Here is an 18335-nt window from a genome sequence, read left to right on the forward strand (position 1 = left end):
GTTAAAATACTTTAAAATATCTATGTATATTTAATTATTTTGTTAATATTGTTTTGCTGTTATTTTTGATAATTTATTTATATTCATTTTTATTTTGGCAATGTTTGTCAACCTTGCCAAATATTTATATGTATGAGCAACCAGGATATTTAATATTTATTATTTATAGAATAATATTTCTTATAAATGTGAAATAGTTTCAGTTAACCCAGAATCAGGATGCAAATTATTTTACTGTCGAGGAATTAAAACACAATATAAATATAGAATATTTTAATGGAAATAAAATAAAAATAATAAATTTTGACTGACTGTCTGCGACCCACTTTTGGTTCTCGACCCACCAGTTGAGAACCTCCCACTCGCCTGTTGATGAGCTTCTTGTGGAACTCTATCAACTATTCTATGGGTGACCTTTTTGGACACACACACACACACACACACACACACACACACAAAGACCACGCAGCCTCACAATAGTGAAAGAAAAAAAAAAGGTGGGTGGGACCTTCAAACTTTTTCAAGGGGTAAGGGTGGGGGGGGTGATGACAGATGGAAGTGAAGACCAATGAGAGCTTCACTTCCGCCCCTCGGCGACCAACCACACGACCCAAAACTTTTGCACGGGAGGCGACCGTGGCGGGTCGGTGTTGTCACTTCTCCCGAGAAGACGCGAGGACTGCGGACCCCTCGGAGGGACTCGACATGGACTTGGGGACCGGGACAGGAGACCAGGCGCTGACTTTCGGAGCGGCGAAGTGAAGACAGGAAGTTTGCGAGCGTGTGCGTGCGTGTTCCCAGCCTGCAGGGGGGTGGGGGGGGGGATGTCGGCCCGAAGCGGAGCGGCTCCTCGGGTCTGCGGCAACCCCAACCTGATGCTGGTGCTGCCCCTCCGGGCCACGGTGCCCTACCAGCTCCTCCTCGGCAGGGAGGGCAAGACGGGTAAATAAGACCGTGAAATCCTTCATTTAGCTTCTTTTTCTCACTTGTGGAGTGTGGCCCCTTCAGGCCCCCCCACAAACACTACTTGGGGGGGACGCCTGGGAGCAATTGAGCGGCTAATGGTGCACATTTCAGCATTTAACATGTCTCTGTGTTTATAGCTGAGAGGACCTCGTCCCGTCCGCCCAGGCCCGCCATGAGGCGGACCCTGTCCCTGGACGCCATCGTGGCGCCCTACTTGCAGGGCCAGTGGCCCAAGGAGGCTGAGGGCCCGGCAGGGACGCGAGTCAGCGACAAAGCCACCCAGGTGAGAACGTTGAGATGTCTGATGCTTTTCCTGCAGGTGCTTCTTTTTTTATATATATATAGTTTAACCGCACATACCGCCCCCCGCCCCCGCCCCCCACTGTATGCTAACCTTAACTGGTGCACGAGCCCCCCCAAACGCCCGAGGAAGCTTGCCAAGCTTGGTCTAGGCCGGCCTGACACAGTTTAAAGGAGAGCGAACCCCCCCCCCCACCCCACGGCCTCCATTGTGAGGAGCAGACCCCTCCTGACCTCATTATACGCACACCCCATCCCCCTCCCAGCGCCAAGCCAGCTAGCCAGCGTCTGCCGCGCCCCTCCCCAACACCCACCAGCGTGGCACCCCATCACCAAACTTATTGTCGCTCCAATTTCATCCTTCCTTCCAGCTCTCCTCCTCCTCCTCAACCTTCCAACTTTAGTCTTCTGCGCGTGTCCGTTGTGCTCTTGGGCCACGTTAATACTCGCACCGGCGCACATCGTATGTAAGTCGCTCCATGCTAATCCTCATACCTTGCAATGAATAAACATACACGCCGTCTGAACACAATGCACGTCCCCACAATGCAACTTCAGGGTTTAAAGTGGGACGCCGGCCTCAGCGGGGGGTCCGGGGGTCCGTCTTAGCATCCAATGCTTGAAGGAAGCCAACCTTTCAGGGAATTGTCTTCCCAACGCAAATCATTACCTACACTAAATGGATTGGCGTCTTGGTTGAAGCGTCAGGAAGCTTCCTGAAGCAGCAGGAAGTGGAACACTACGTTTGCTTCGTACTTCCTTTGGTCTGGATGATGAAGGAATGCCCACAGTGAGGAGTTCTGGGGTGGGTTGGATGCTGAAGGAATGCACATTTAGAGTAGTTACTGAGGAACTAATGAGAAATAATGAAGAACTAATGAGTAGTTACTGAGGACTAAGGCTAAGGCACACGTTTAGAGTAGTTACTGAGGAACTAACGAGTGGTTACTGAGGAACTAATGACCAAGGCACACACATTTAGAGTAGTTACTGAGGAGCTAATGGCTACGGTACACACATTTAGAGTAGTTGCTGAGGAACTAATGACTAAGGCACACGACGTTTAGAGTAGTTACTGAGAAACTAATGACTAAGGTGCACACATTTAGAGTAGTTACTGAGGAACCAATGGGGAACTAATGAGGAACTAATGAGTAGTTACTGAGGAACTAATGAATAGTTACTGAGGAACTAATGAGTGGTTACTGAGGAACTAATGACGAAGGCACACACATTTAGAATTGTTACTGAGGAGCTGATGGCTACGGTACACACATTTAGAGTAGTTGCTGAGGAACTAATGACTAAGGCACACGCGTTTAGAGTAGTTACTGAGAAACTAATGACTAAGGTGCACACATTTAGAGTAGTTACTGAGGAACCAATGGGGAACTAATGAGGAACTAATGAGTAGTTACTGAGGAACTAATGAGTAGTTACTGAGGAACTAATGAGTGGTTACTGAGGAACTAATGAGTGGTTACTGAGGAACTAATGAGTGGTTACTGAGGAACTAATGACAAAGGCACACACATTTAGAGTAGTTACTGAGGAGCTAATGGCTAAGGTACACACATTTAGAGTAGTTACTGAGGAACTAATGAGTAGTGATTAGGCAGGTAGGTTGGTTCCTTATTAACCAGTGTAATTGAGTGTACCTAAGCGTATTATAATTATATGTAATAAGATTGTGAAGTATAATGAATTTAGAAGATAATCTAGTTAATCTCAACAGTTGCTTTTATTGAAAATGTTGATCAGAAATCGTAGGAGAAAATGAAAAACATAAATGAAGAGATTATAAATGGCTGTTAGATTCTTGCCATTGGCTGGGCTGGATTCCAATGATGTAGAACTCATTAGATGTAATCTATCATCTGCCACAAGGGGGCAACGCTGAAGCAAAGATGACCTGTCTAGTTCAGAAGTTGAGCCTTTCCTTAAAAGTGCATTTTAGGAATATTTCCAATCAATAAAATATATTTCCAGGCTGACGATGCCATCCAAAATATGTGACCACGCCCTGAAACGCTGACTTTGTGCTCTGATTGGTTGACTTAACGCGGTGAAGCTATGCCGTGTCAGCATTTGGCGTCGCCGTCCCTCCCAACGTTCCACCGTGAGTGCAAGTGTCACTTTGGTGCCATTTTGGGGGGCTTTTTATAGCTCCACGTCCCATGACCCCCCCCCCCCCCTCACTGGCGTGCTGCGGAGGGCGCCATGTGTTGTAACTTTATACATCCATGCCACGCCATTACTGGACTTATTTAGACATTGGACGGGACGGCGAGGACAACGTCTCTCTCTCTCTCTCTCTCTCTCTGGTGTGTGTCGTAACCACGACATGCGACTTGCGTGTGTGTGACGGTGACGGGATGGTCCCAAGGGGGGCTTGGGAGCACAAAAGTCTGAGCTTGGGGGGTCAGTGATGGACTACAGACCGTCTGGTAGGAGATCCAGGGTCCATGTGAAGAAAACGGTACAGTGTAGTGTTGTGTGTGTGTGTGTGTGTGTGTGTGTGTGTGTGTGTGTGAGGTGTAGAATGCCGATAGCTGCACCCTGACTATTTATAGTCTTGATGGTGATGTGGGTCTGGATGTTGCGAGAGGAAGTGGGCCTTCAGGCTGCTGTCTTTGAGCAGCCGCTTCCTGCCAGGTGGCGACCACACCTGCCGTCAGACTGGTTGGATGCTAAGATCTTTAAGATCCACGTAAACACCTCCTCATACGGTTTTTCATTCTCTCAGACGCCAAACTGCTGGGCGGAGGAGGCGCGGTCGAGGAGAGGCCTGGGAGGACACAAGCGTTCGGCCTCATGGGGCAGCGCCGAGCACCTGAAGGAGGCACGCATCTCACCATCACGCCATCGTCTCTTCTTCTTCTTCTTCTTCTTCTTGTCGCAAACATTCAGGAAAAGCGAGTGACCTTCTTGTCCCTGCACTGCCCCCAGGTGGCCAAACTGAGGCAGCAGCTGCAGAAACGATCACGCCACGCCGCTCCTTCCGTGTCGGCGCACGAGCTGACGCATCATTCCCAGCCGGGAAGTCACGCGGCAGGCGTTACACAGGTAGCATAGCATAGCATGTTATATAGCATTATACATAACATTGATATAATACAAGATAACATCACCTAGCATAGCATAATATTTAGCACAAAGGTGCAGGAAAAGTGTTTGAATTTTTTTCCCTCCCAGACGACGCCGCTGGCGCCGCTGAGCAGGCTGGCCTCACGGCTGCGGCGGAGCGTGGAGGGTCTCAACCTGGAGCTGGAGGAGGTGTTTGTTTCGGAGAAGAGGGACGACCAACATGAGGTTTGGATGCTCACACATCAGCACCAGTGAGGATGTGGATTATTTGACCTTCCTCGACCTTTCTCCAGATCTTGGACATCCCAGACGGACACAGGGCTCCTGCTCCGGTGCGGAGATGCAGCAGCGGCTCCCAGAGCGAGTCGTCTCCCGGGCCCTTGGATCCGTCCTTGTTGTCTCCTTCTCAGTCGCCGTGTTGTCTGGATCCATCCCTCTTGTCGCCGTCTGATTCGCCGTCTCCCTTGAACCCGCCGCTTTTCTCCCCGTCCCAGTCGCCGTCCCCCATCGGAGATCAAGGTCAGACGTCTGTTCCCTGGTGTGGTGTCTTGTGATGGTAGATGGTAAAGAGTATTTGGGTCTGGATTTGACAGAGATCCCGTGTCCATCTCCTTCCACCATCTTTTCTTCTTATGGAGCCGATCCGCCTCTGCTGCCACCTTGCTCGCCTTCGCCGTGTCCCAACCAAAGCTTCTCCTTCCAGCGTCAGCCGCCGGAAGGCTGCGACCGAGTCCGAGTGTGCGAGGAATCCACGTGAGTTGCACCGCTGAGCCTCATTGCCAAAAACCACAGCGCTTCACTACGGACGTGTAGATGAACCCTCACGTGTCTTATTCGAAGGTCCAGCCGCCGTGATGACGAGCCGCTCCTCCAGCCGACCTGCCCGGACCTCAACAAGGTCAACTTCACCCCGCACGGGGGCTCGGCGTTCTGCCCCGTCAGCCTCCTGAAGCCCCTCCTGCCATCCATGGACCTTCTCTTCCGCGGCCTGTCCGTCTCCCCCGTCACTGGCTGCCCGGGTCAGGCCTCCCCCACCAGGCATCTGGGCATGCAGTGAGGGCGTGGAACGTGGTGCCTTGCAGGACTAAACCACTTTAAGCGTTACAGGTGGGGGGCGGAGTTCATGTGTTAAGAATTGCTTTTTTAATCACTACTGTTTTGCTTTTTTTTAACCTCACAGGACAAATCAACGAATGTCTCTGTTTATACGATTTTTATTAGCTTTACTTACCCAAAGAAGACTTCTTTTCAAACCAAAAAACGTTAAAATCGGGAGTTCTATTCTCTGTGTGTTTAGCGTTTGAATGGCACTGACTGGGTACTGCTCCAAAGGTCATTGTACAGTGACAATAAAAGCCTTTTATTTTATTTTCAGGTTTAAGATAACTTTGTGATCATGTGTTTGTACACTGTACATTCATTTGTTTTTAATAACTCAAAAAAATGCTTTCTTGTTTTTGTTGGTCGACTGTCGTGTCAAAGATTTAAATTACCATACTGGATAGCACAAACCCCGCCCTTTTCAAAGATATCCACTCTATGATTGGTCAAGAGAATAATGCCTGTGTTGTGTGGACCAATAGATTCAATCCACATACGGAGACGACAGAAGCCAATGCGACGTTTTTGAGAAAGGACCACATTTTCTTTATAGCTGCCCTGAAACATTGCCATGATACAAATATGCACTCAAATATTTTAAAACATACGTAATACCCAATGGACGGTATTATAAATACATACATAACGTCAATGTAAATAGCGTAAAATGTGGTTTGTATTCAAACATTAAATCGATTAAAAGATTTCAAGCGACTCTGCCGATGTCATTTTGGGGTCCTTTCACTAAAGCAATTTTCCTGTCGCGACTGAATAAAACCTGCAATTACTGCATGGAAACACCAAAAGCCCATTGTTGCACATTCCTCTTGTCTGTCGAGGAATGCAGCACATTTAGACTCCAGAAATCCAAAGAAAATGACAAATAAACAATAATGATAGCTGCTGGAGAAAATACTCTTATTTTTAAGTATCGCTTGCAAGCAAGCTGAAGGGACCCATTTCCCTCTCCGGGCTCCGGACATCGGCGATAGTGGAGCGGGACGTCGGTGTGAGAGGCACCGGGAGCGCGGCGGTGTCGGTTTCCATACCTGAACTGGTGGCAGACAGCATGGCTGCGGGCAAAGGAGCTCCCAAAGGCGCGTCGCTGTGGGACAACATGCGGCTGCGGTTCATCGTGTGTTTCCTGGGCGTCTTTGTGTGTTATTTTTATTACGGGATTCTACAAGAAACCATGTAAGTACTTTTGATGTGACGCATGTTGACAGCAGACAATCTCCTCGCATAACTGATAAAAGTGTATATATCATTTATTTAACGTTCATAAGCAAGGCCTCTACTTACATATGATCATGAATAAAGTTGCTTATGCTTATCACATAATGTCAAAGTGGGCCGTGACACAGGTGGAATGTCCCATGGCTGGTTCAGGGATCATATCTGGTTTCTAAAAGATGACATTTCTCTTCCGCCTGCCTCTTTACATGCAAACTAGTTATTAGACAATGCTTGCACTCTTGCACTTGCACTTAACTTATCAATATTGTGATTATTTTCCACAGCACTCGAGGGGAGTACGGCCAGGGAGACCAGAAGGAGAAGTTTAGATTCGCCTGGACGTTGGTGTTCATCCAGTGCATCATCAACGCTGTCTTTGCCAGGATCTGTAAGTAATGATGGTGAAGTTGAAAACACGAAAATATCGTTCAAAAGTGAATTGATAAATATTACATTTGTAACAATGCATAACTACTTTTCTCACATTCTTCTTATTGAGTCTGTTTCTTCTTTTGAAGTTAATGAAGCGCATTTCCTCGAAATGTAGGCCAAATTCAACCTCTGGGGAACCTTTGCATTTCCTCTTCAATACCCGTCTTCCTTCTTCTGCTCATCAGTGATCCAGTTTTTCGAGGGGTCCAAGCCGGATGCCACCAGGAGTTGGCTGTACGGCCTGTGCTCGCTCTCCTACCTGGGAGCCATGGTGTCCAGTAACTCCGCCCTCCAGTATGTCAACTACCCCACACAGGTGCGTCTTGTCTCACCTGCCTGCCTCAGGCCAAGCGCATGGAGATGTTGGGGACGAGGGTTCTTAAAGAAACGATTCTTTTTGTGAATAGGTGCTGGGGAAATCCTGCAAGCCCATTCCAGGTGAGGGGACCTTAATGCTCAAGCATGCCACATGAATGTGGAACTATCAAGTCCTGGTCCACGGCGGCCATTATTGCCAAAAAGTGCCCACTGAAGTCAACATTGACGAAAACGGGTCCAACATTTATGCATTTGTCGCTCTCAACATTGATTTTGTTCTATTATTCTGGTTTAGGTTTCAAGTTCAGGCCCTGAATGTAGTTTGAGGCGCAAAATGATCTTAATATTAACAGCTAAATGTGTAAATATGTATTTAACACATTTTAAAAATAGCCAGTGGGAGGGTTCCACTGCATATAGAACTTTTCCAAGTACACACAAAGTAAACAGGCTTACCCGCTGAGTGTGCGATTATCAGAAAAGACACACTTTCTCTCATGCGTACACATGTTGCGCTCTCATGCCACGTCCACGTGGGTATTCCACTCCCCCCCCCCCCCCCCCCCCAAAAAAAAAAAAATAACCATGGCCCATGGCAGGTTGATGTTGTGTCACCGCAGTGATGATCTTGGGCGTGACCATCCTGAGGAAGCGGTACCCGATGGCCAAGTACTTGTGTGTGCTGCTGATCGTGAGCGGCGTGGCGCTCTTCCTCTACAAGCCCAACAAGAGCTCCGGGCTGGCAGATGACCACTTTTTTGGATTCGGGGAAATGCTTTTGGTGAGAATTTTGTAAAAGTTTGCACTAATTTGTTTCAGGGTGTTTTTGTTTATACAGAATATATGTGGTCCTTGTTGTCATGCTAGCTGGCTTCGCTGACGTTGGACGGCTTGACAGGCGTGGCCCAGGACCACATGAGGTCTCGCTTTCAAACGAGCGCCAACCATATGATGCTCAACATCAACTTGTGGTCCACTTTGGTGCTGGGACTAGGTGAGCTATCCATGCAAGGATCTCTAGCCACTGTATTTGCCTAGCTGTCTATCTAGTGACCACTTGGTGGCGCCATAGCTACACTACTGGTATTACCAACACATCGGTTGTCTCATGTTTGTGCCTGCAGTCGTGTTGTGGACAGGCGAGGTGTGGGAGTTCCTGAGCTTCACTGAACGCTACCCCAGCATCTTGTACAACATTCTTCTCTTCGGGCTGACCAGCGCCTTGGGCCAGGTGGGCGAGTGAACGCGGCGTGGATAACGGTGAAATAATAAAGACACGTATGCCAAAATTCACATCACTTCCTGTTGCAATCAGACGTTCATCTTCATGACGGTGGTGTACTTCGGCCCGCTCACCTGCTCCATCGTCACGACCACGCGCAAGTTCTTCACCATCCTGGGCTCCGTCATTCTTTTTGGGAACGTCATGAGCAGCATGCAGTGGTTCGGGACCATCCTGGTGTTCCTTGGTGAGACATTTTCATGTGCTTATTTATGAAAAAAAAAAAATAATTCTCTTTCATTGTGTATTACCTTTTTGTCTGCTCTTAGGTCTCGGATTGGATGCTAAATTTGGCAAAGGCCCCAAAAAGACGGCACGTTAAAGCATCTGGAGCACAGGAGAGACAAACGGTTCCAGCCTTACGCAGGGAAACGGTCTAAAGCCAGTACCTTATTTACCGTTGCAGCCCTTTAGGACTGTCGGCTGCGGCTCCAATTACCTCATTTTTAATAAAAAACAAAGAAAGTCCTTGCCAGTCATGTTCGGCGTCAACCTGCTTTGGGATCATATCTTCAGTGAATGGCATCATATTCAACAGACGTCCATATGTTTTCCACAAGCTGGCCATGAAGGACATCATCCCGGCATTTAACTTGTATACTCCCCACAGTGTAAACCACGTTGCTTGCAAATGTCTTATCACATGTAGTGCAAATGATTGTCATTTATGAAATACAGTACAACGGCTTTACATTTTTTTTGTTTTAATGTTTTTTTTAAATTTAATTTCTACACATTGTATTAAAGGGAAATTATTATGCTTCCTTCCTTCCTTTCTCATTGGGCCGGGGAACGGAACATTAAAACGTATGAAACGTAAGAACCAATGAAAACCGCTGCACGTATGCAGTTTCTCAACGTAATTATAAATATTTGAATGGCATACAATATGATTTTTTTTCATAAAACCTTAGGATTAAAATAATTTTCATATGATTCAGAGTAAGTTTCCTCCTTTGAAATGAGAAACAGCACCTCCTGGCTGCCACAGGGTGGTATGGCTGGTACGCTCTTATTGAAACCCATCAAGATACGATTTGAAAGAAAAAAAAACATCCGTCACTTTATAGTAATGTACAAGTTAAGAACCCCCTACAATACTTGATAATGTAAAGCCATTACGTGCAAGAAAGAAGCAAGAAATATTACATGTTTTTAGGAAAAACAGAAGTTGCGACATTCTGGCCGTTGTAGTTTTGCCTGCTCCAAACAGAACTAATGAGAAATTAGAATTAGAAATAAAATGAAAATAATACATTAAAAAATAAAAATACATTTGTATAAATAATTCTGACACACTGTTGAAATTTACTTGGTATGATGGAAACTAATGATAATCAATAATCGTAGTAACATATTTATATTGTTGCGCCTTTCAGTCAGGCAATCTGTCTGGCCTTCTATGTAAGGTCTCGTCTTCCGCCTCATCTCGCGGACCAAATCGTGTTGTCTGGATTCCAGTAATCTTTTGACTTGTGTACAAATTGGGAGAAAGAACACTGCAGGTTTTTCAACATGCTGGCCACAGTCCGCAAGCAACTCAGAAACCACCCAGCTGTAAGTAAATTTCACTTTAATCCCACCAAACACCGAAGACGTGATGATTTCCAAACTTGCTTCAACTGTGGATTTTAGTTAGCTTAGCAGTTTAGCTAGCAGTTTAGCTAGCTGTAACACGCTCTCGTGCTCTTCTTAAAACATTTCCCAAACGGTTTACAACGCAGCTTTAGCGTCGTTTCCTAGCGTGTATGTGTTCGTAATGCGTTTTTAAATGTTTAAAACCTGTGTTTGGGTATGATTGGGGGGTCAAGTGAGGTCGTAGACTCACCGAGCGATAAGCCAGTAAAGTAGGCGCTAGCTTTGGCTGTAAATAGCATACAGTTAGCGCGTCAGCAGGCAAAGTGGCGTTAGCAAGATGTACAGCGTGCACGTCAAAACTAATCGACTTTCTTAACTCTAGAGCAATCTAACCCCCCCCACCTGTAGAATAGTGACAGAAATACCTACTTTGATGCACTTTTTGATGCGAAAATCCTTTCTTCTCTTGATCCTTGCAGCTGATTCCACTCTTTTTCTTCATTGGAGGCGGCACTGCCATGTCCATGCTGTACCTGGCTCGCCTGGGTTTGAAGAACCCGGATGTCTGGTAAGGATGCTAATTGTCCAGACAGTATGTTGCACTTTTAAACTATATTTCCTGCTTCTTGGCAGCTGGGATCGCAAGAACAACCCGGAGCCCTGGAACAAGATGGCCCCGACTGATCAGTACAAGGTATGTTTTAAAGGAGTTGTCGTAGGGATCTTTGCCAAATGAAAGAGGGGTTATTCATAGGTACTAACGCTCTGCGGCTGAAGGAAGGCAGTTCTTAATATTTAGTTGCCAAGATGAAACAAAAATCTACTCAAATGAATCTGGTGCGGCATGGACCCATGGGTAAAGCTTTTTCCATTTTGGAGAAATCCTCCAAGGCATGGCAGACGTGGCGGCTTCTGCAACCACTTATTGAATGCGTGTTCAGTTGGGGTGTCAAAAGATCAATAAAGATTGACAATTTTATTTGTTCAGAAATAAACGTCTTGTGGCAATTAGGACAGGTATGACAAAGTAAATCACACAGTAAATGAAAATAAACATAATAACTTTGCTTTAATTTATTGCCAAGTACATGCATGTCTGTTTTCCGAGTCTCTCGCTTTCAAAAAGGTACGAAAAGGTTTCAAAATATGCATTGGTTTCAGCACCTTGGTACATTTCTTCTTAAAACAGCATGAATGGAGTGAGCCCTTTTGTCAGTAAACATTAAATTAGTAGATTAAAATATCTTGTCATGTTTGTATGTATTTTATTTTATGTTGAAATCTCATCTCTTTCTCAACCCAATGTCGTGTATCGTCTCGTCTTGTGTCCTTCTCTAATTTGCAATGATGCAGAACTCAGTGACAGGTAATGCTGAGCTTTTTGGTTTGAATCCAAAAAAATGTGCAGCAACACAACATGGAGTTCTTGACTTCGGGCAGTAGTAGACTCAGCAAAGTGATATGAACGGGAGCATTTCAGAGCAACATGAACAATAAAAGTGACTGGCGTTCCACCTCTAATAACGACCAAGCCGCAAATAAAGAAAATTATGGATGGCCGCCACCTACAGGACAGGACCGGAAACTCCCGTGACTTCGGTTTCCGCATTTTGCGAGTCGTCACAAGCTTTTGTTCTCCATTGTCCTCATCAGTTCTTCGCTGTGAACATGGACTACAGCAAACTGAAGAAGGAAGGTCCCGACTTCTAAACCCGTCTGTCTGCCGGAACAAACGCACACTGATTGGCCGATTGCTTTGGACTTCTTCTGGGATACTGAGGGCTGCAGAGGCGAAACCCGCACAATGGTTGACACATATTTAATTTGCTCATCGCATACTCCCTTTCAGAGCCTGTCTTTGTCGTCTTCCATTTTGGATGGCTGTCAATAAAGTGAAAGGAGTCTTTTCTCCTCCTTACAGAGAAAAGAACCCGTTTGTTTTATTGGAATTTATTTTGTCCTGGCTCAGCATGTTTTATCATGTCTGCTTCAGTTTTCATTTGCGGTCACATTGAACGTCATTTCTCCTTCATTCTCATCACTTTTGTGCCACTGGCGTCTTTGTTGCGCTCCACAACCTCATCATTGGACACTTTAAAACCCTGCCACGGTGTGCAGCTGGCGCCCCCTGGTGGCGAAGCGGTTCATGTGACGACGTCACCAAAAAGCTTGCAAAGATTGAGCTGTTTTTGAAAAGCAACAATTTAGCAAAGAACGAGCCGGTGGAGCGTTCGGGTCTTTTAGAATATCAGCGCTCGCGGTCTGATAAGTTTGTAAATGTCAACATGTCTCAGCGTCAGAGACGGCGGGGAAGCGACAAGGATGAGCAGCCAGCGCCGTGCACAAAATGTCAAGAAGACCTTTTGTGTTTGAACAGACGCCCTCGTCTAAATCTCACACCACCCACCTTCTTCATGTGTGCACCTCTGCACGAAGCCTTCTTTTCCGTTCACGCCATGGAGGCAATGTGCGAACCATCCTCCCCTACAATGAGTGCGATTTTATCATGTCATTAGTTGCTGCGTCTCGACTTCATTTTTAAACTTGGACTGCCTTCATGGAATCACATCCTGCCTGGAAAACAACACGTTTAACTTTCACTTTATTCAATGGTTTTGTACAATAAAGTGCTTCCTAATTGTCGTTTTTTCCTTTTTAAAAGCAGGGCTGTGGCAGTTGCATGTTACCATGGCAACCGCTTCAGTGCCTGACAGTTTCCAGCACAGGTCAGCGGCAGGTTGAGGGTGTAAATGCTTCTGGCCGCGTCCAATCCTCGCAGGACGCGCCGCACTGACCTCCGTGTTTAACCCCGCCCCTCCCGACCCCTGACCGCCACCTCACCTCGGCCCCCTTCTGCCCCCACTGAACGCATAGCATCGGAAAAATAATGAGGAGGAAATGATTTGGGGCGAGACTGCAGCACGTTGCCTTGTAAAGGTCATGCCGAAGGTCGGCTGGCGGAGACATGAGAGTGTGCGGAATTCGGCAGCGTTTATTTAGATCAAGTCGCAAGATTAGCGTGTTTGTGCAGCGATCATTAAAGCCTCATTGGTGTACGCCACTGTCATACTGTCGGAGGATTTTTCACCAAAAATATATTTTCCTGGCGGCACGGTGGTCGAGTGGTTAGCGCGCAGACCTCACAGCTAGGAGACCAGGGTTCAATTCCACCCTCGGCCATCTCTGTGTCGAGTTTGCATGTTCTCCCTGTGCATGTGTGGGTTTTCTCCGGGTACTCCGGTTTCCTCCCACATTCCAAAAAAACATGCTAGGTTAATTAGCGACTCCAAATTGTCCATAGGTATGAATGTGAGTGTGAATGGTTGTTTGTCTATATGTGCCCTGTGATTGGCTGGCCACCAGTCCAGGGTGTACCCCGCCTCTCACCTGAAGACAGCTGGGATAGGCTCCAGCACCCCCGCGACCTTAAGAAAATGAATGAATGTATTTTCCTCGCATACTGCATAAGCAGATAGAAATGCGGAGGTGCATCACAGGGCGGCGTTGGCAGCGGACGGGGACTTTGTCAAGGAAGTTTTATTTCCACAAACTCTCATTGATCCTTTGAGCCTTGTCACAGGATGACAGAGCTCCGTTTGCGGCGGGCCCCCAAAAGGTCATGGTTGTCCATGTGTTTTTGCATGAAGGATGGGCGGCCACTTAGTAACTCTTGGGAGAGGAACGATATCTCAGGGACGACAAAGCCGCGCGCGAGCGTGTTTTATGTCGCCAAGTGTAGCTCGCATCCGTCACCGTGGTAGAAGGCCGCGGGTTTGATCCCAGAGATGAAATATCATGTGACCTCCAGCACAATGGAGACCCAGATGTTCCGTCTTTCATGCGGCGTTCATGTGTTCATGCTTTCACCGGGGGAGGGGGAGGGACAGGTGAAGAAGGAAAAGCGTTGCCATCACGCGTGGTGTTTGTGTTTTGATGTAGTCTGTTTTGCAGGAAAGCAGGTCAAAATTTAAATAGCTGAAAATAGAACATCTGGCTGGGCCTTGTCAGTCAGCGCCGCCTAATGAAATATGGAAATTGGGCGCTCTTCAAAGAGACTCGGGGCTCTTGGTGCTGGGCCTGGGTCTCCAGCAACCCCCTCCTCCGCCGCCACCCTCCTCACAGCCCCACCCTCTTGGAAAACGTGTGCTACATTTCCAGGTGCGGGCGCCGCGGCCCAGTCCGCGCTCGGTGCCAGCTCGTTAGCGCTCGCAGCCTGGCAGAGTTGGCAGCTGGCATCATTAAACTTCAAACCTGCTTTCGACCCGGGGCGCCGCCACGGGGACGCCCGCCCACCCCCTCGCGCTCTCATGGCTGCCAACAGCTGATTAGAGACGCTGACACCGGCAACAGACCCGGTCCTGGCGCTATCCAAACACAAGGCGCTATCGTGGGACGTCACCGTGTGCTGAGCTTTCATTCGGCGTGTTGTGAAGCGATGACTGTGATAGATGTTCCCTCGCCCATTACAACAAGCTACTATATTGTCTCAAAATGGCAACTGACGCTAATATGCTAAGGAAGCTGGATTTCCTTGCATATTTTTACACATTTTATATCAAGAATAGATTTACAATCTATCGTCGTCCCTCGTTGTCACGGTTAATTGGTTCCAGACATTCTTAGTGAATTTCCCTGAAGTAGGATTCAATATTCATTAAAATGTGACACCTTGCCGCACCAGACTAGCTAGGTGCTAGCGTCTTCCTTTCTATGTTGCTATGTGAAAACCAGGAAGGAAGTTCCGGTTATGCTTAAAATGACCAAAATATGGAAAGTGTTAATATCCTGCCTCTTTTTACCTGCGCCAAAAGTACCACTTCCACATGGAATGAGCCTTTTTCTTTACCCCACTCATCTCAGCCATGGCGTGTCATGTGGCCGTGGCTCTGCAGGTTGAAATGTTATGTCTTTTAACGTCACGGAGGCCGAGTGACCAGAATACTGCATATTACTTTATTATCATCTCAGCTGTGTAGTGGATCATAGTGGGAACTGTTGTTACACAACAGCGATATAAACCACATTATGTGGAATATTGTCAGATTCGAGGAATGTTTGTTTTTTCCTCAGCTTCAGATTCTTCAAGTGATTAAAACAAGATTCAAGTTGCCATTAGTGTTGGGCAAATTACTGTAAAAAAGTTCAAATACTTTCAAAAACTTCCAAATATGTCAAAGAATTAGGATTGTGTTTTGTAGAGGCGTGTACACTTGGGATGTTTCATGAGCTGAGGGCTGAGTTCGTGACTTGCAGTTTGCTATTTCGAGGGGCATGAACGTACACCAAGTTCATCCTTTCATGCTCGCTGAGCCGAACTTTCCAAACTCATGCGGACATCTTGCAGAACTCCATGTTTGACACTTTTGTGTGACTTCAGGAGTATGTTCGCAGGCAAAAAGTACGAGGGTTTTTACCTTCAAGGTCAGCGGAGGACGTTGCTGGCTCGGTGGAATCCTCCGTGGCTGGACGGAGATGATTGTCGCGGCTTCACGCTAAAAGGATTGCTTTGGAAAGCGTATAAAAACAGAAGCTTTGGCCGCCACTTTACGGCCCTCCTGAACAAAGTGAGGACGGCGGCGGCGGCGGAAGTGCGCCTGGGGGAGCACACAAAGCCCACTTCTGTTGCGTTGGGTGGGTGCAGGAGGAGGAGTCGTAATTCAGCAGCACACTTAATGAACGCTGACAAGCACGATGGCCGATCCAGGTGAAATCAAAGCGGGGAGGAATTTATTCACCCGTAGAAATATAATGGAGCCCCGAAATGAGGTGTGAGGGAACATTTACGAGCACAGCATTTGGAAATGTCCGCCCGTAACTGGCTTTTTGTTTGGGAGCTACTTTTAATGAGCGGCGGGTGGATCATTACGGATAAATGAGCAGGAGGTTAATAGGAGGTCCAGTACAACAACCAGCGTGGGTGGCTGCCTCCTTAAAGGATCCCTAATGATCTCACCGGCTTCATTTATCACCAAAACAGTGACACAAAGGTCACAAAGCCGCACTGATGACGGACTTTAGGCTGGTGACACCGCCCTGCGACCTGCAGGACCCAAGCTGGAGCACACCTTTGGGAAAAGACGCCCTGCTGTCATCAATTAAAAATGAAGCCTGCTTGCTTGTATGGCCTTTTTCCACAGGGGGGCAGCAGAGTGTTTTTCTCTGGCAGTGGAACCAAAGCAGCAGCTCTCAGGACCAGATCAGAGGCTTTCAGCTACATGGGGGCCACCAACAGCGAGCCAGAGACAGGTGGACCGGCACCATGTACCCGCCCCTCCTGCTGGCGTGGCGACCAGCATCAGGACGTCCTGCCTGGTCTTGCTGGGCTTGAGTGTTTCTGCAGCTTCATCGTGATAATTCATCATTCATTCTACTTTCCCAACACGCCACGAACGAATGGCAGATGGACGGTCAATTAAAGAAACTTGATTTAAAATCCAAAAGTAGGGAACACAGCACAGACTTCTACTCTACATGGGATCGAATTGCCGTATTTTCACCCTTCACCTGCAAGCCAGCAGACATGGACACTTACATCCTAAGTCCAGTGAACCACAGTGAGAGCCATTATCCACAAAAAGATCTCCAAAACCTTTGGGAAACGACCTTTTGACTTTTTGTGTGTCCCATTCCATCTGGCGTAAAAGCTGCATTTCAGCTAAAGAACACCATAGTAAAATATGGTGGCGGTAGTGTGATGGTCCGGTGCTGGTTTGCTGCTTTAGGACCTGGAGGACTTGCTGTTATGAATGGAAGCGTGGATTCTGCTGAAGGAGGATGTAGAGCCATCTGTTGGTGACCTCAAGCCTAAACCAACTTGGGTTCTGAAGACTTTGGAGTGGCCTCATCAAAGTCCTGACCTGAATCCTACTGCAATGCTGCGGCAGAAGGTGGCAGATGTTACGTAATTAACTTGTATACAGACAAAGTTTGGGAAACTTGACACTTGGCATTTGGGATTTTACTCTACACTTTGATATGCTAGAAGTTGTTCGTGTTGCATAGAAAGACTCTGAGAGCATAAACCGGTCTTGTCTCTACGTTGGCTAATTCCTCCAACCACCAGGGGGCTCTCTACAAGTCATTTTAAAGACTAAACAGCGGTAACATCAAAAAGGTTCCGCTGATGGCTTGCTGAGTTCTTTTGTGTTATTTTCCCTGCTTTTTCTAGACGCCCAGTGAAGCCTGGTGTGGTTATTCCACTCACACAAAAAAGACTTTATTTACTCCAAGCGGCCTCACTCTGGCAGATAGCGTATGTGATTGCTTCTGCTCGCAGCCTAATTCCGCAGCCTCTCTGGTGGAGCGGGCTAATTTAGTTGAAAATTGATACAAGGATGGGGATAAAATTCTAAGCAAGACAATGCGGCCGCTCTGATTAGGCCGCATGTTGCCAATTAGGCCTGCTGGCCCTCGTCTGAAGTGGAGCGGCGAGAACATTAAGCCTGCTTGGGGGGGGGGGGGTTGCTTTTCGTCCTCCCTGTGACATAATTATGACCACATTGCTGCCTTCGCTCACATTCATATCGCGGCTAATGCCGCTTCTGTTTGTGCCCTTTAACGCTGTGAATAACATTACAAGGTTTAACCCCCCCCAACTCTGCAATGAAAAGCTCTAATGAAGGCCCCCCCACACACCCCCACCCCTCTCCCTCCATCATAACATGTAAATGAATTCTCAACTTCAAGTCGCCTAACTTTCTCCATTTGCGGGCGCCCACGTCCCTCGCGCGAGTGACACAAACAATTACGTTCACGTGGAACAACAACAATTTTATCATCCGAAAACACTGCCGGTCACGTAACGAGACGAGCCACCCATCAGAAGAGAAATAATATTCCGTCTGAATTTGTTTTCCGTCTGCATATTAGTGGCGGGGCAGCGTTTTGTTTGCGGCGGCCGCCTGCTGGGCTTCATCTCGCCTCTCTGCGGACACCGGCGTCCATCCATTGGCTGTCATTAGGCCTAATAGACGTGCACTTGGGCCGTGTTTGTTGATGTGCGCTGTTATGAGGTGCATTAGGCCGCAATAAGGCT

The 18335-nt window shown here is 47.3% G+C and overlaps 3 protein-coding genes across 4 annotated transcripts; all 3 read left to right on the forward strand.

Annotated features, from left to right (window-relative positions):
- Nucleotides 1-616: 616 nt before the first annotated feature.
- Nucleotides 617-6112, forward strand: fam117aa (family with sequence similarity 117 member Aa). 2 transcript variants are annotated; one of them, XM_078797168.1, is made up of 8 exons: nt 617-942; nt 1104-1249; nt 4013-4108; nt 4216-4332; nt 4462-4578; nt 4647-4872; nt 4947-5106; nt 5194-6112. In XM_078797168.1, the coding sequence occupies exons 1-8, from the start codon at nt 825-827 to the stop codon at nt 5408-5410; spliced, it is 1197 nt and encodes a 398-aa protein (XP_078653294.1). In that variant the 5' UTR covers nt 617-824; the 3' UTR covers nt 5411-6112. The 2 variants fall into 2 exon arrangements, with proteins under 2 accessions (XP_078653294.1, XP_078653295.1); XM_078797169.1 differs by lacking the exons at nt 617-942; nt 1104-1249 and adding an exon at nt 3576-3745.
- Nucleotides 6113-6202: 90 nt separating this feature from the next.
- Nucleotides 6203-9643, forward strand: slc35b1 (solute carrier family 35 member B1). The gene is made up of 9 exons (XM_058049409.2): nt 6203-6648; nt 6975-7078; nt 7308-7438; nt 7530-7560; nt 8061-8221; nt 8308-8434; nt 8565-8671; nt 8756-8909; nt 8992-9643. The coding sequence occupies exons 1-9, from the start codon at nt 6524-6526 to the stop codon at nt 9042-9044; spliced, it is 993 nt and encodes a 330-aa protein (XP_057905392.2). The 5' UTR covers nt 6203-6523; the 3' UTR covers nt 9045-9643.
- Nucleotides 9644-10111: 468 nt separating this feature from the next.
- coxfa4a (cytochrome c oxidase associated subunit FA4 a) lies at nt 10112-12230 on the forward strand. The gene is made up of 4 exons (XM_058049376.2): nt 10112-10279; nt 10780-10868; nt 10934-10994; nt 11954-12230. The coding sequence occupies exons 1-4, from the start codon at nt 10238-10240 to the stop codon at nt 12008-12010; spliced, it is 249 nt and encodes an 82-aa protein (XP_057905359.1). The 5' UTR covers nt 10112-10237; the 3' UTR covers nt 12011-12230.
- The last annotated feature ends 6105 nt before the right edge of the window (nt 12231-18335 follow it).

This window comes from Doryrhamphus excisus, linkage group LG16 (genome assembly GCF_037039965.1).
Source record: "Doryrhamphus excisus strain RoL-2023G ecotype Guam linkage group LG16, RoL_Dexc_Guam_v1.1, whole genome shotgun sequence".
Classification (NCBI taxonomy): Eukaryota; Metazoa; Chordata; class Actinopteri; order Syngnathiformes; family Syngnathidae; genus Doryrhamphus; species Doryrhamphus excisus.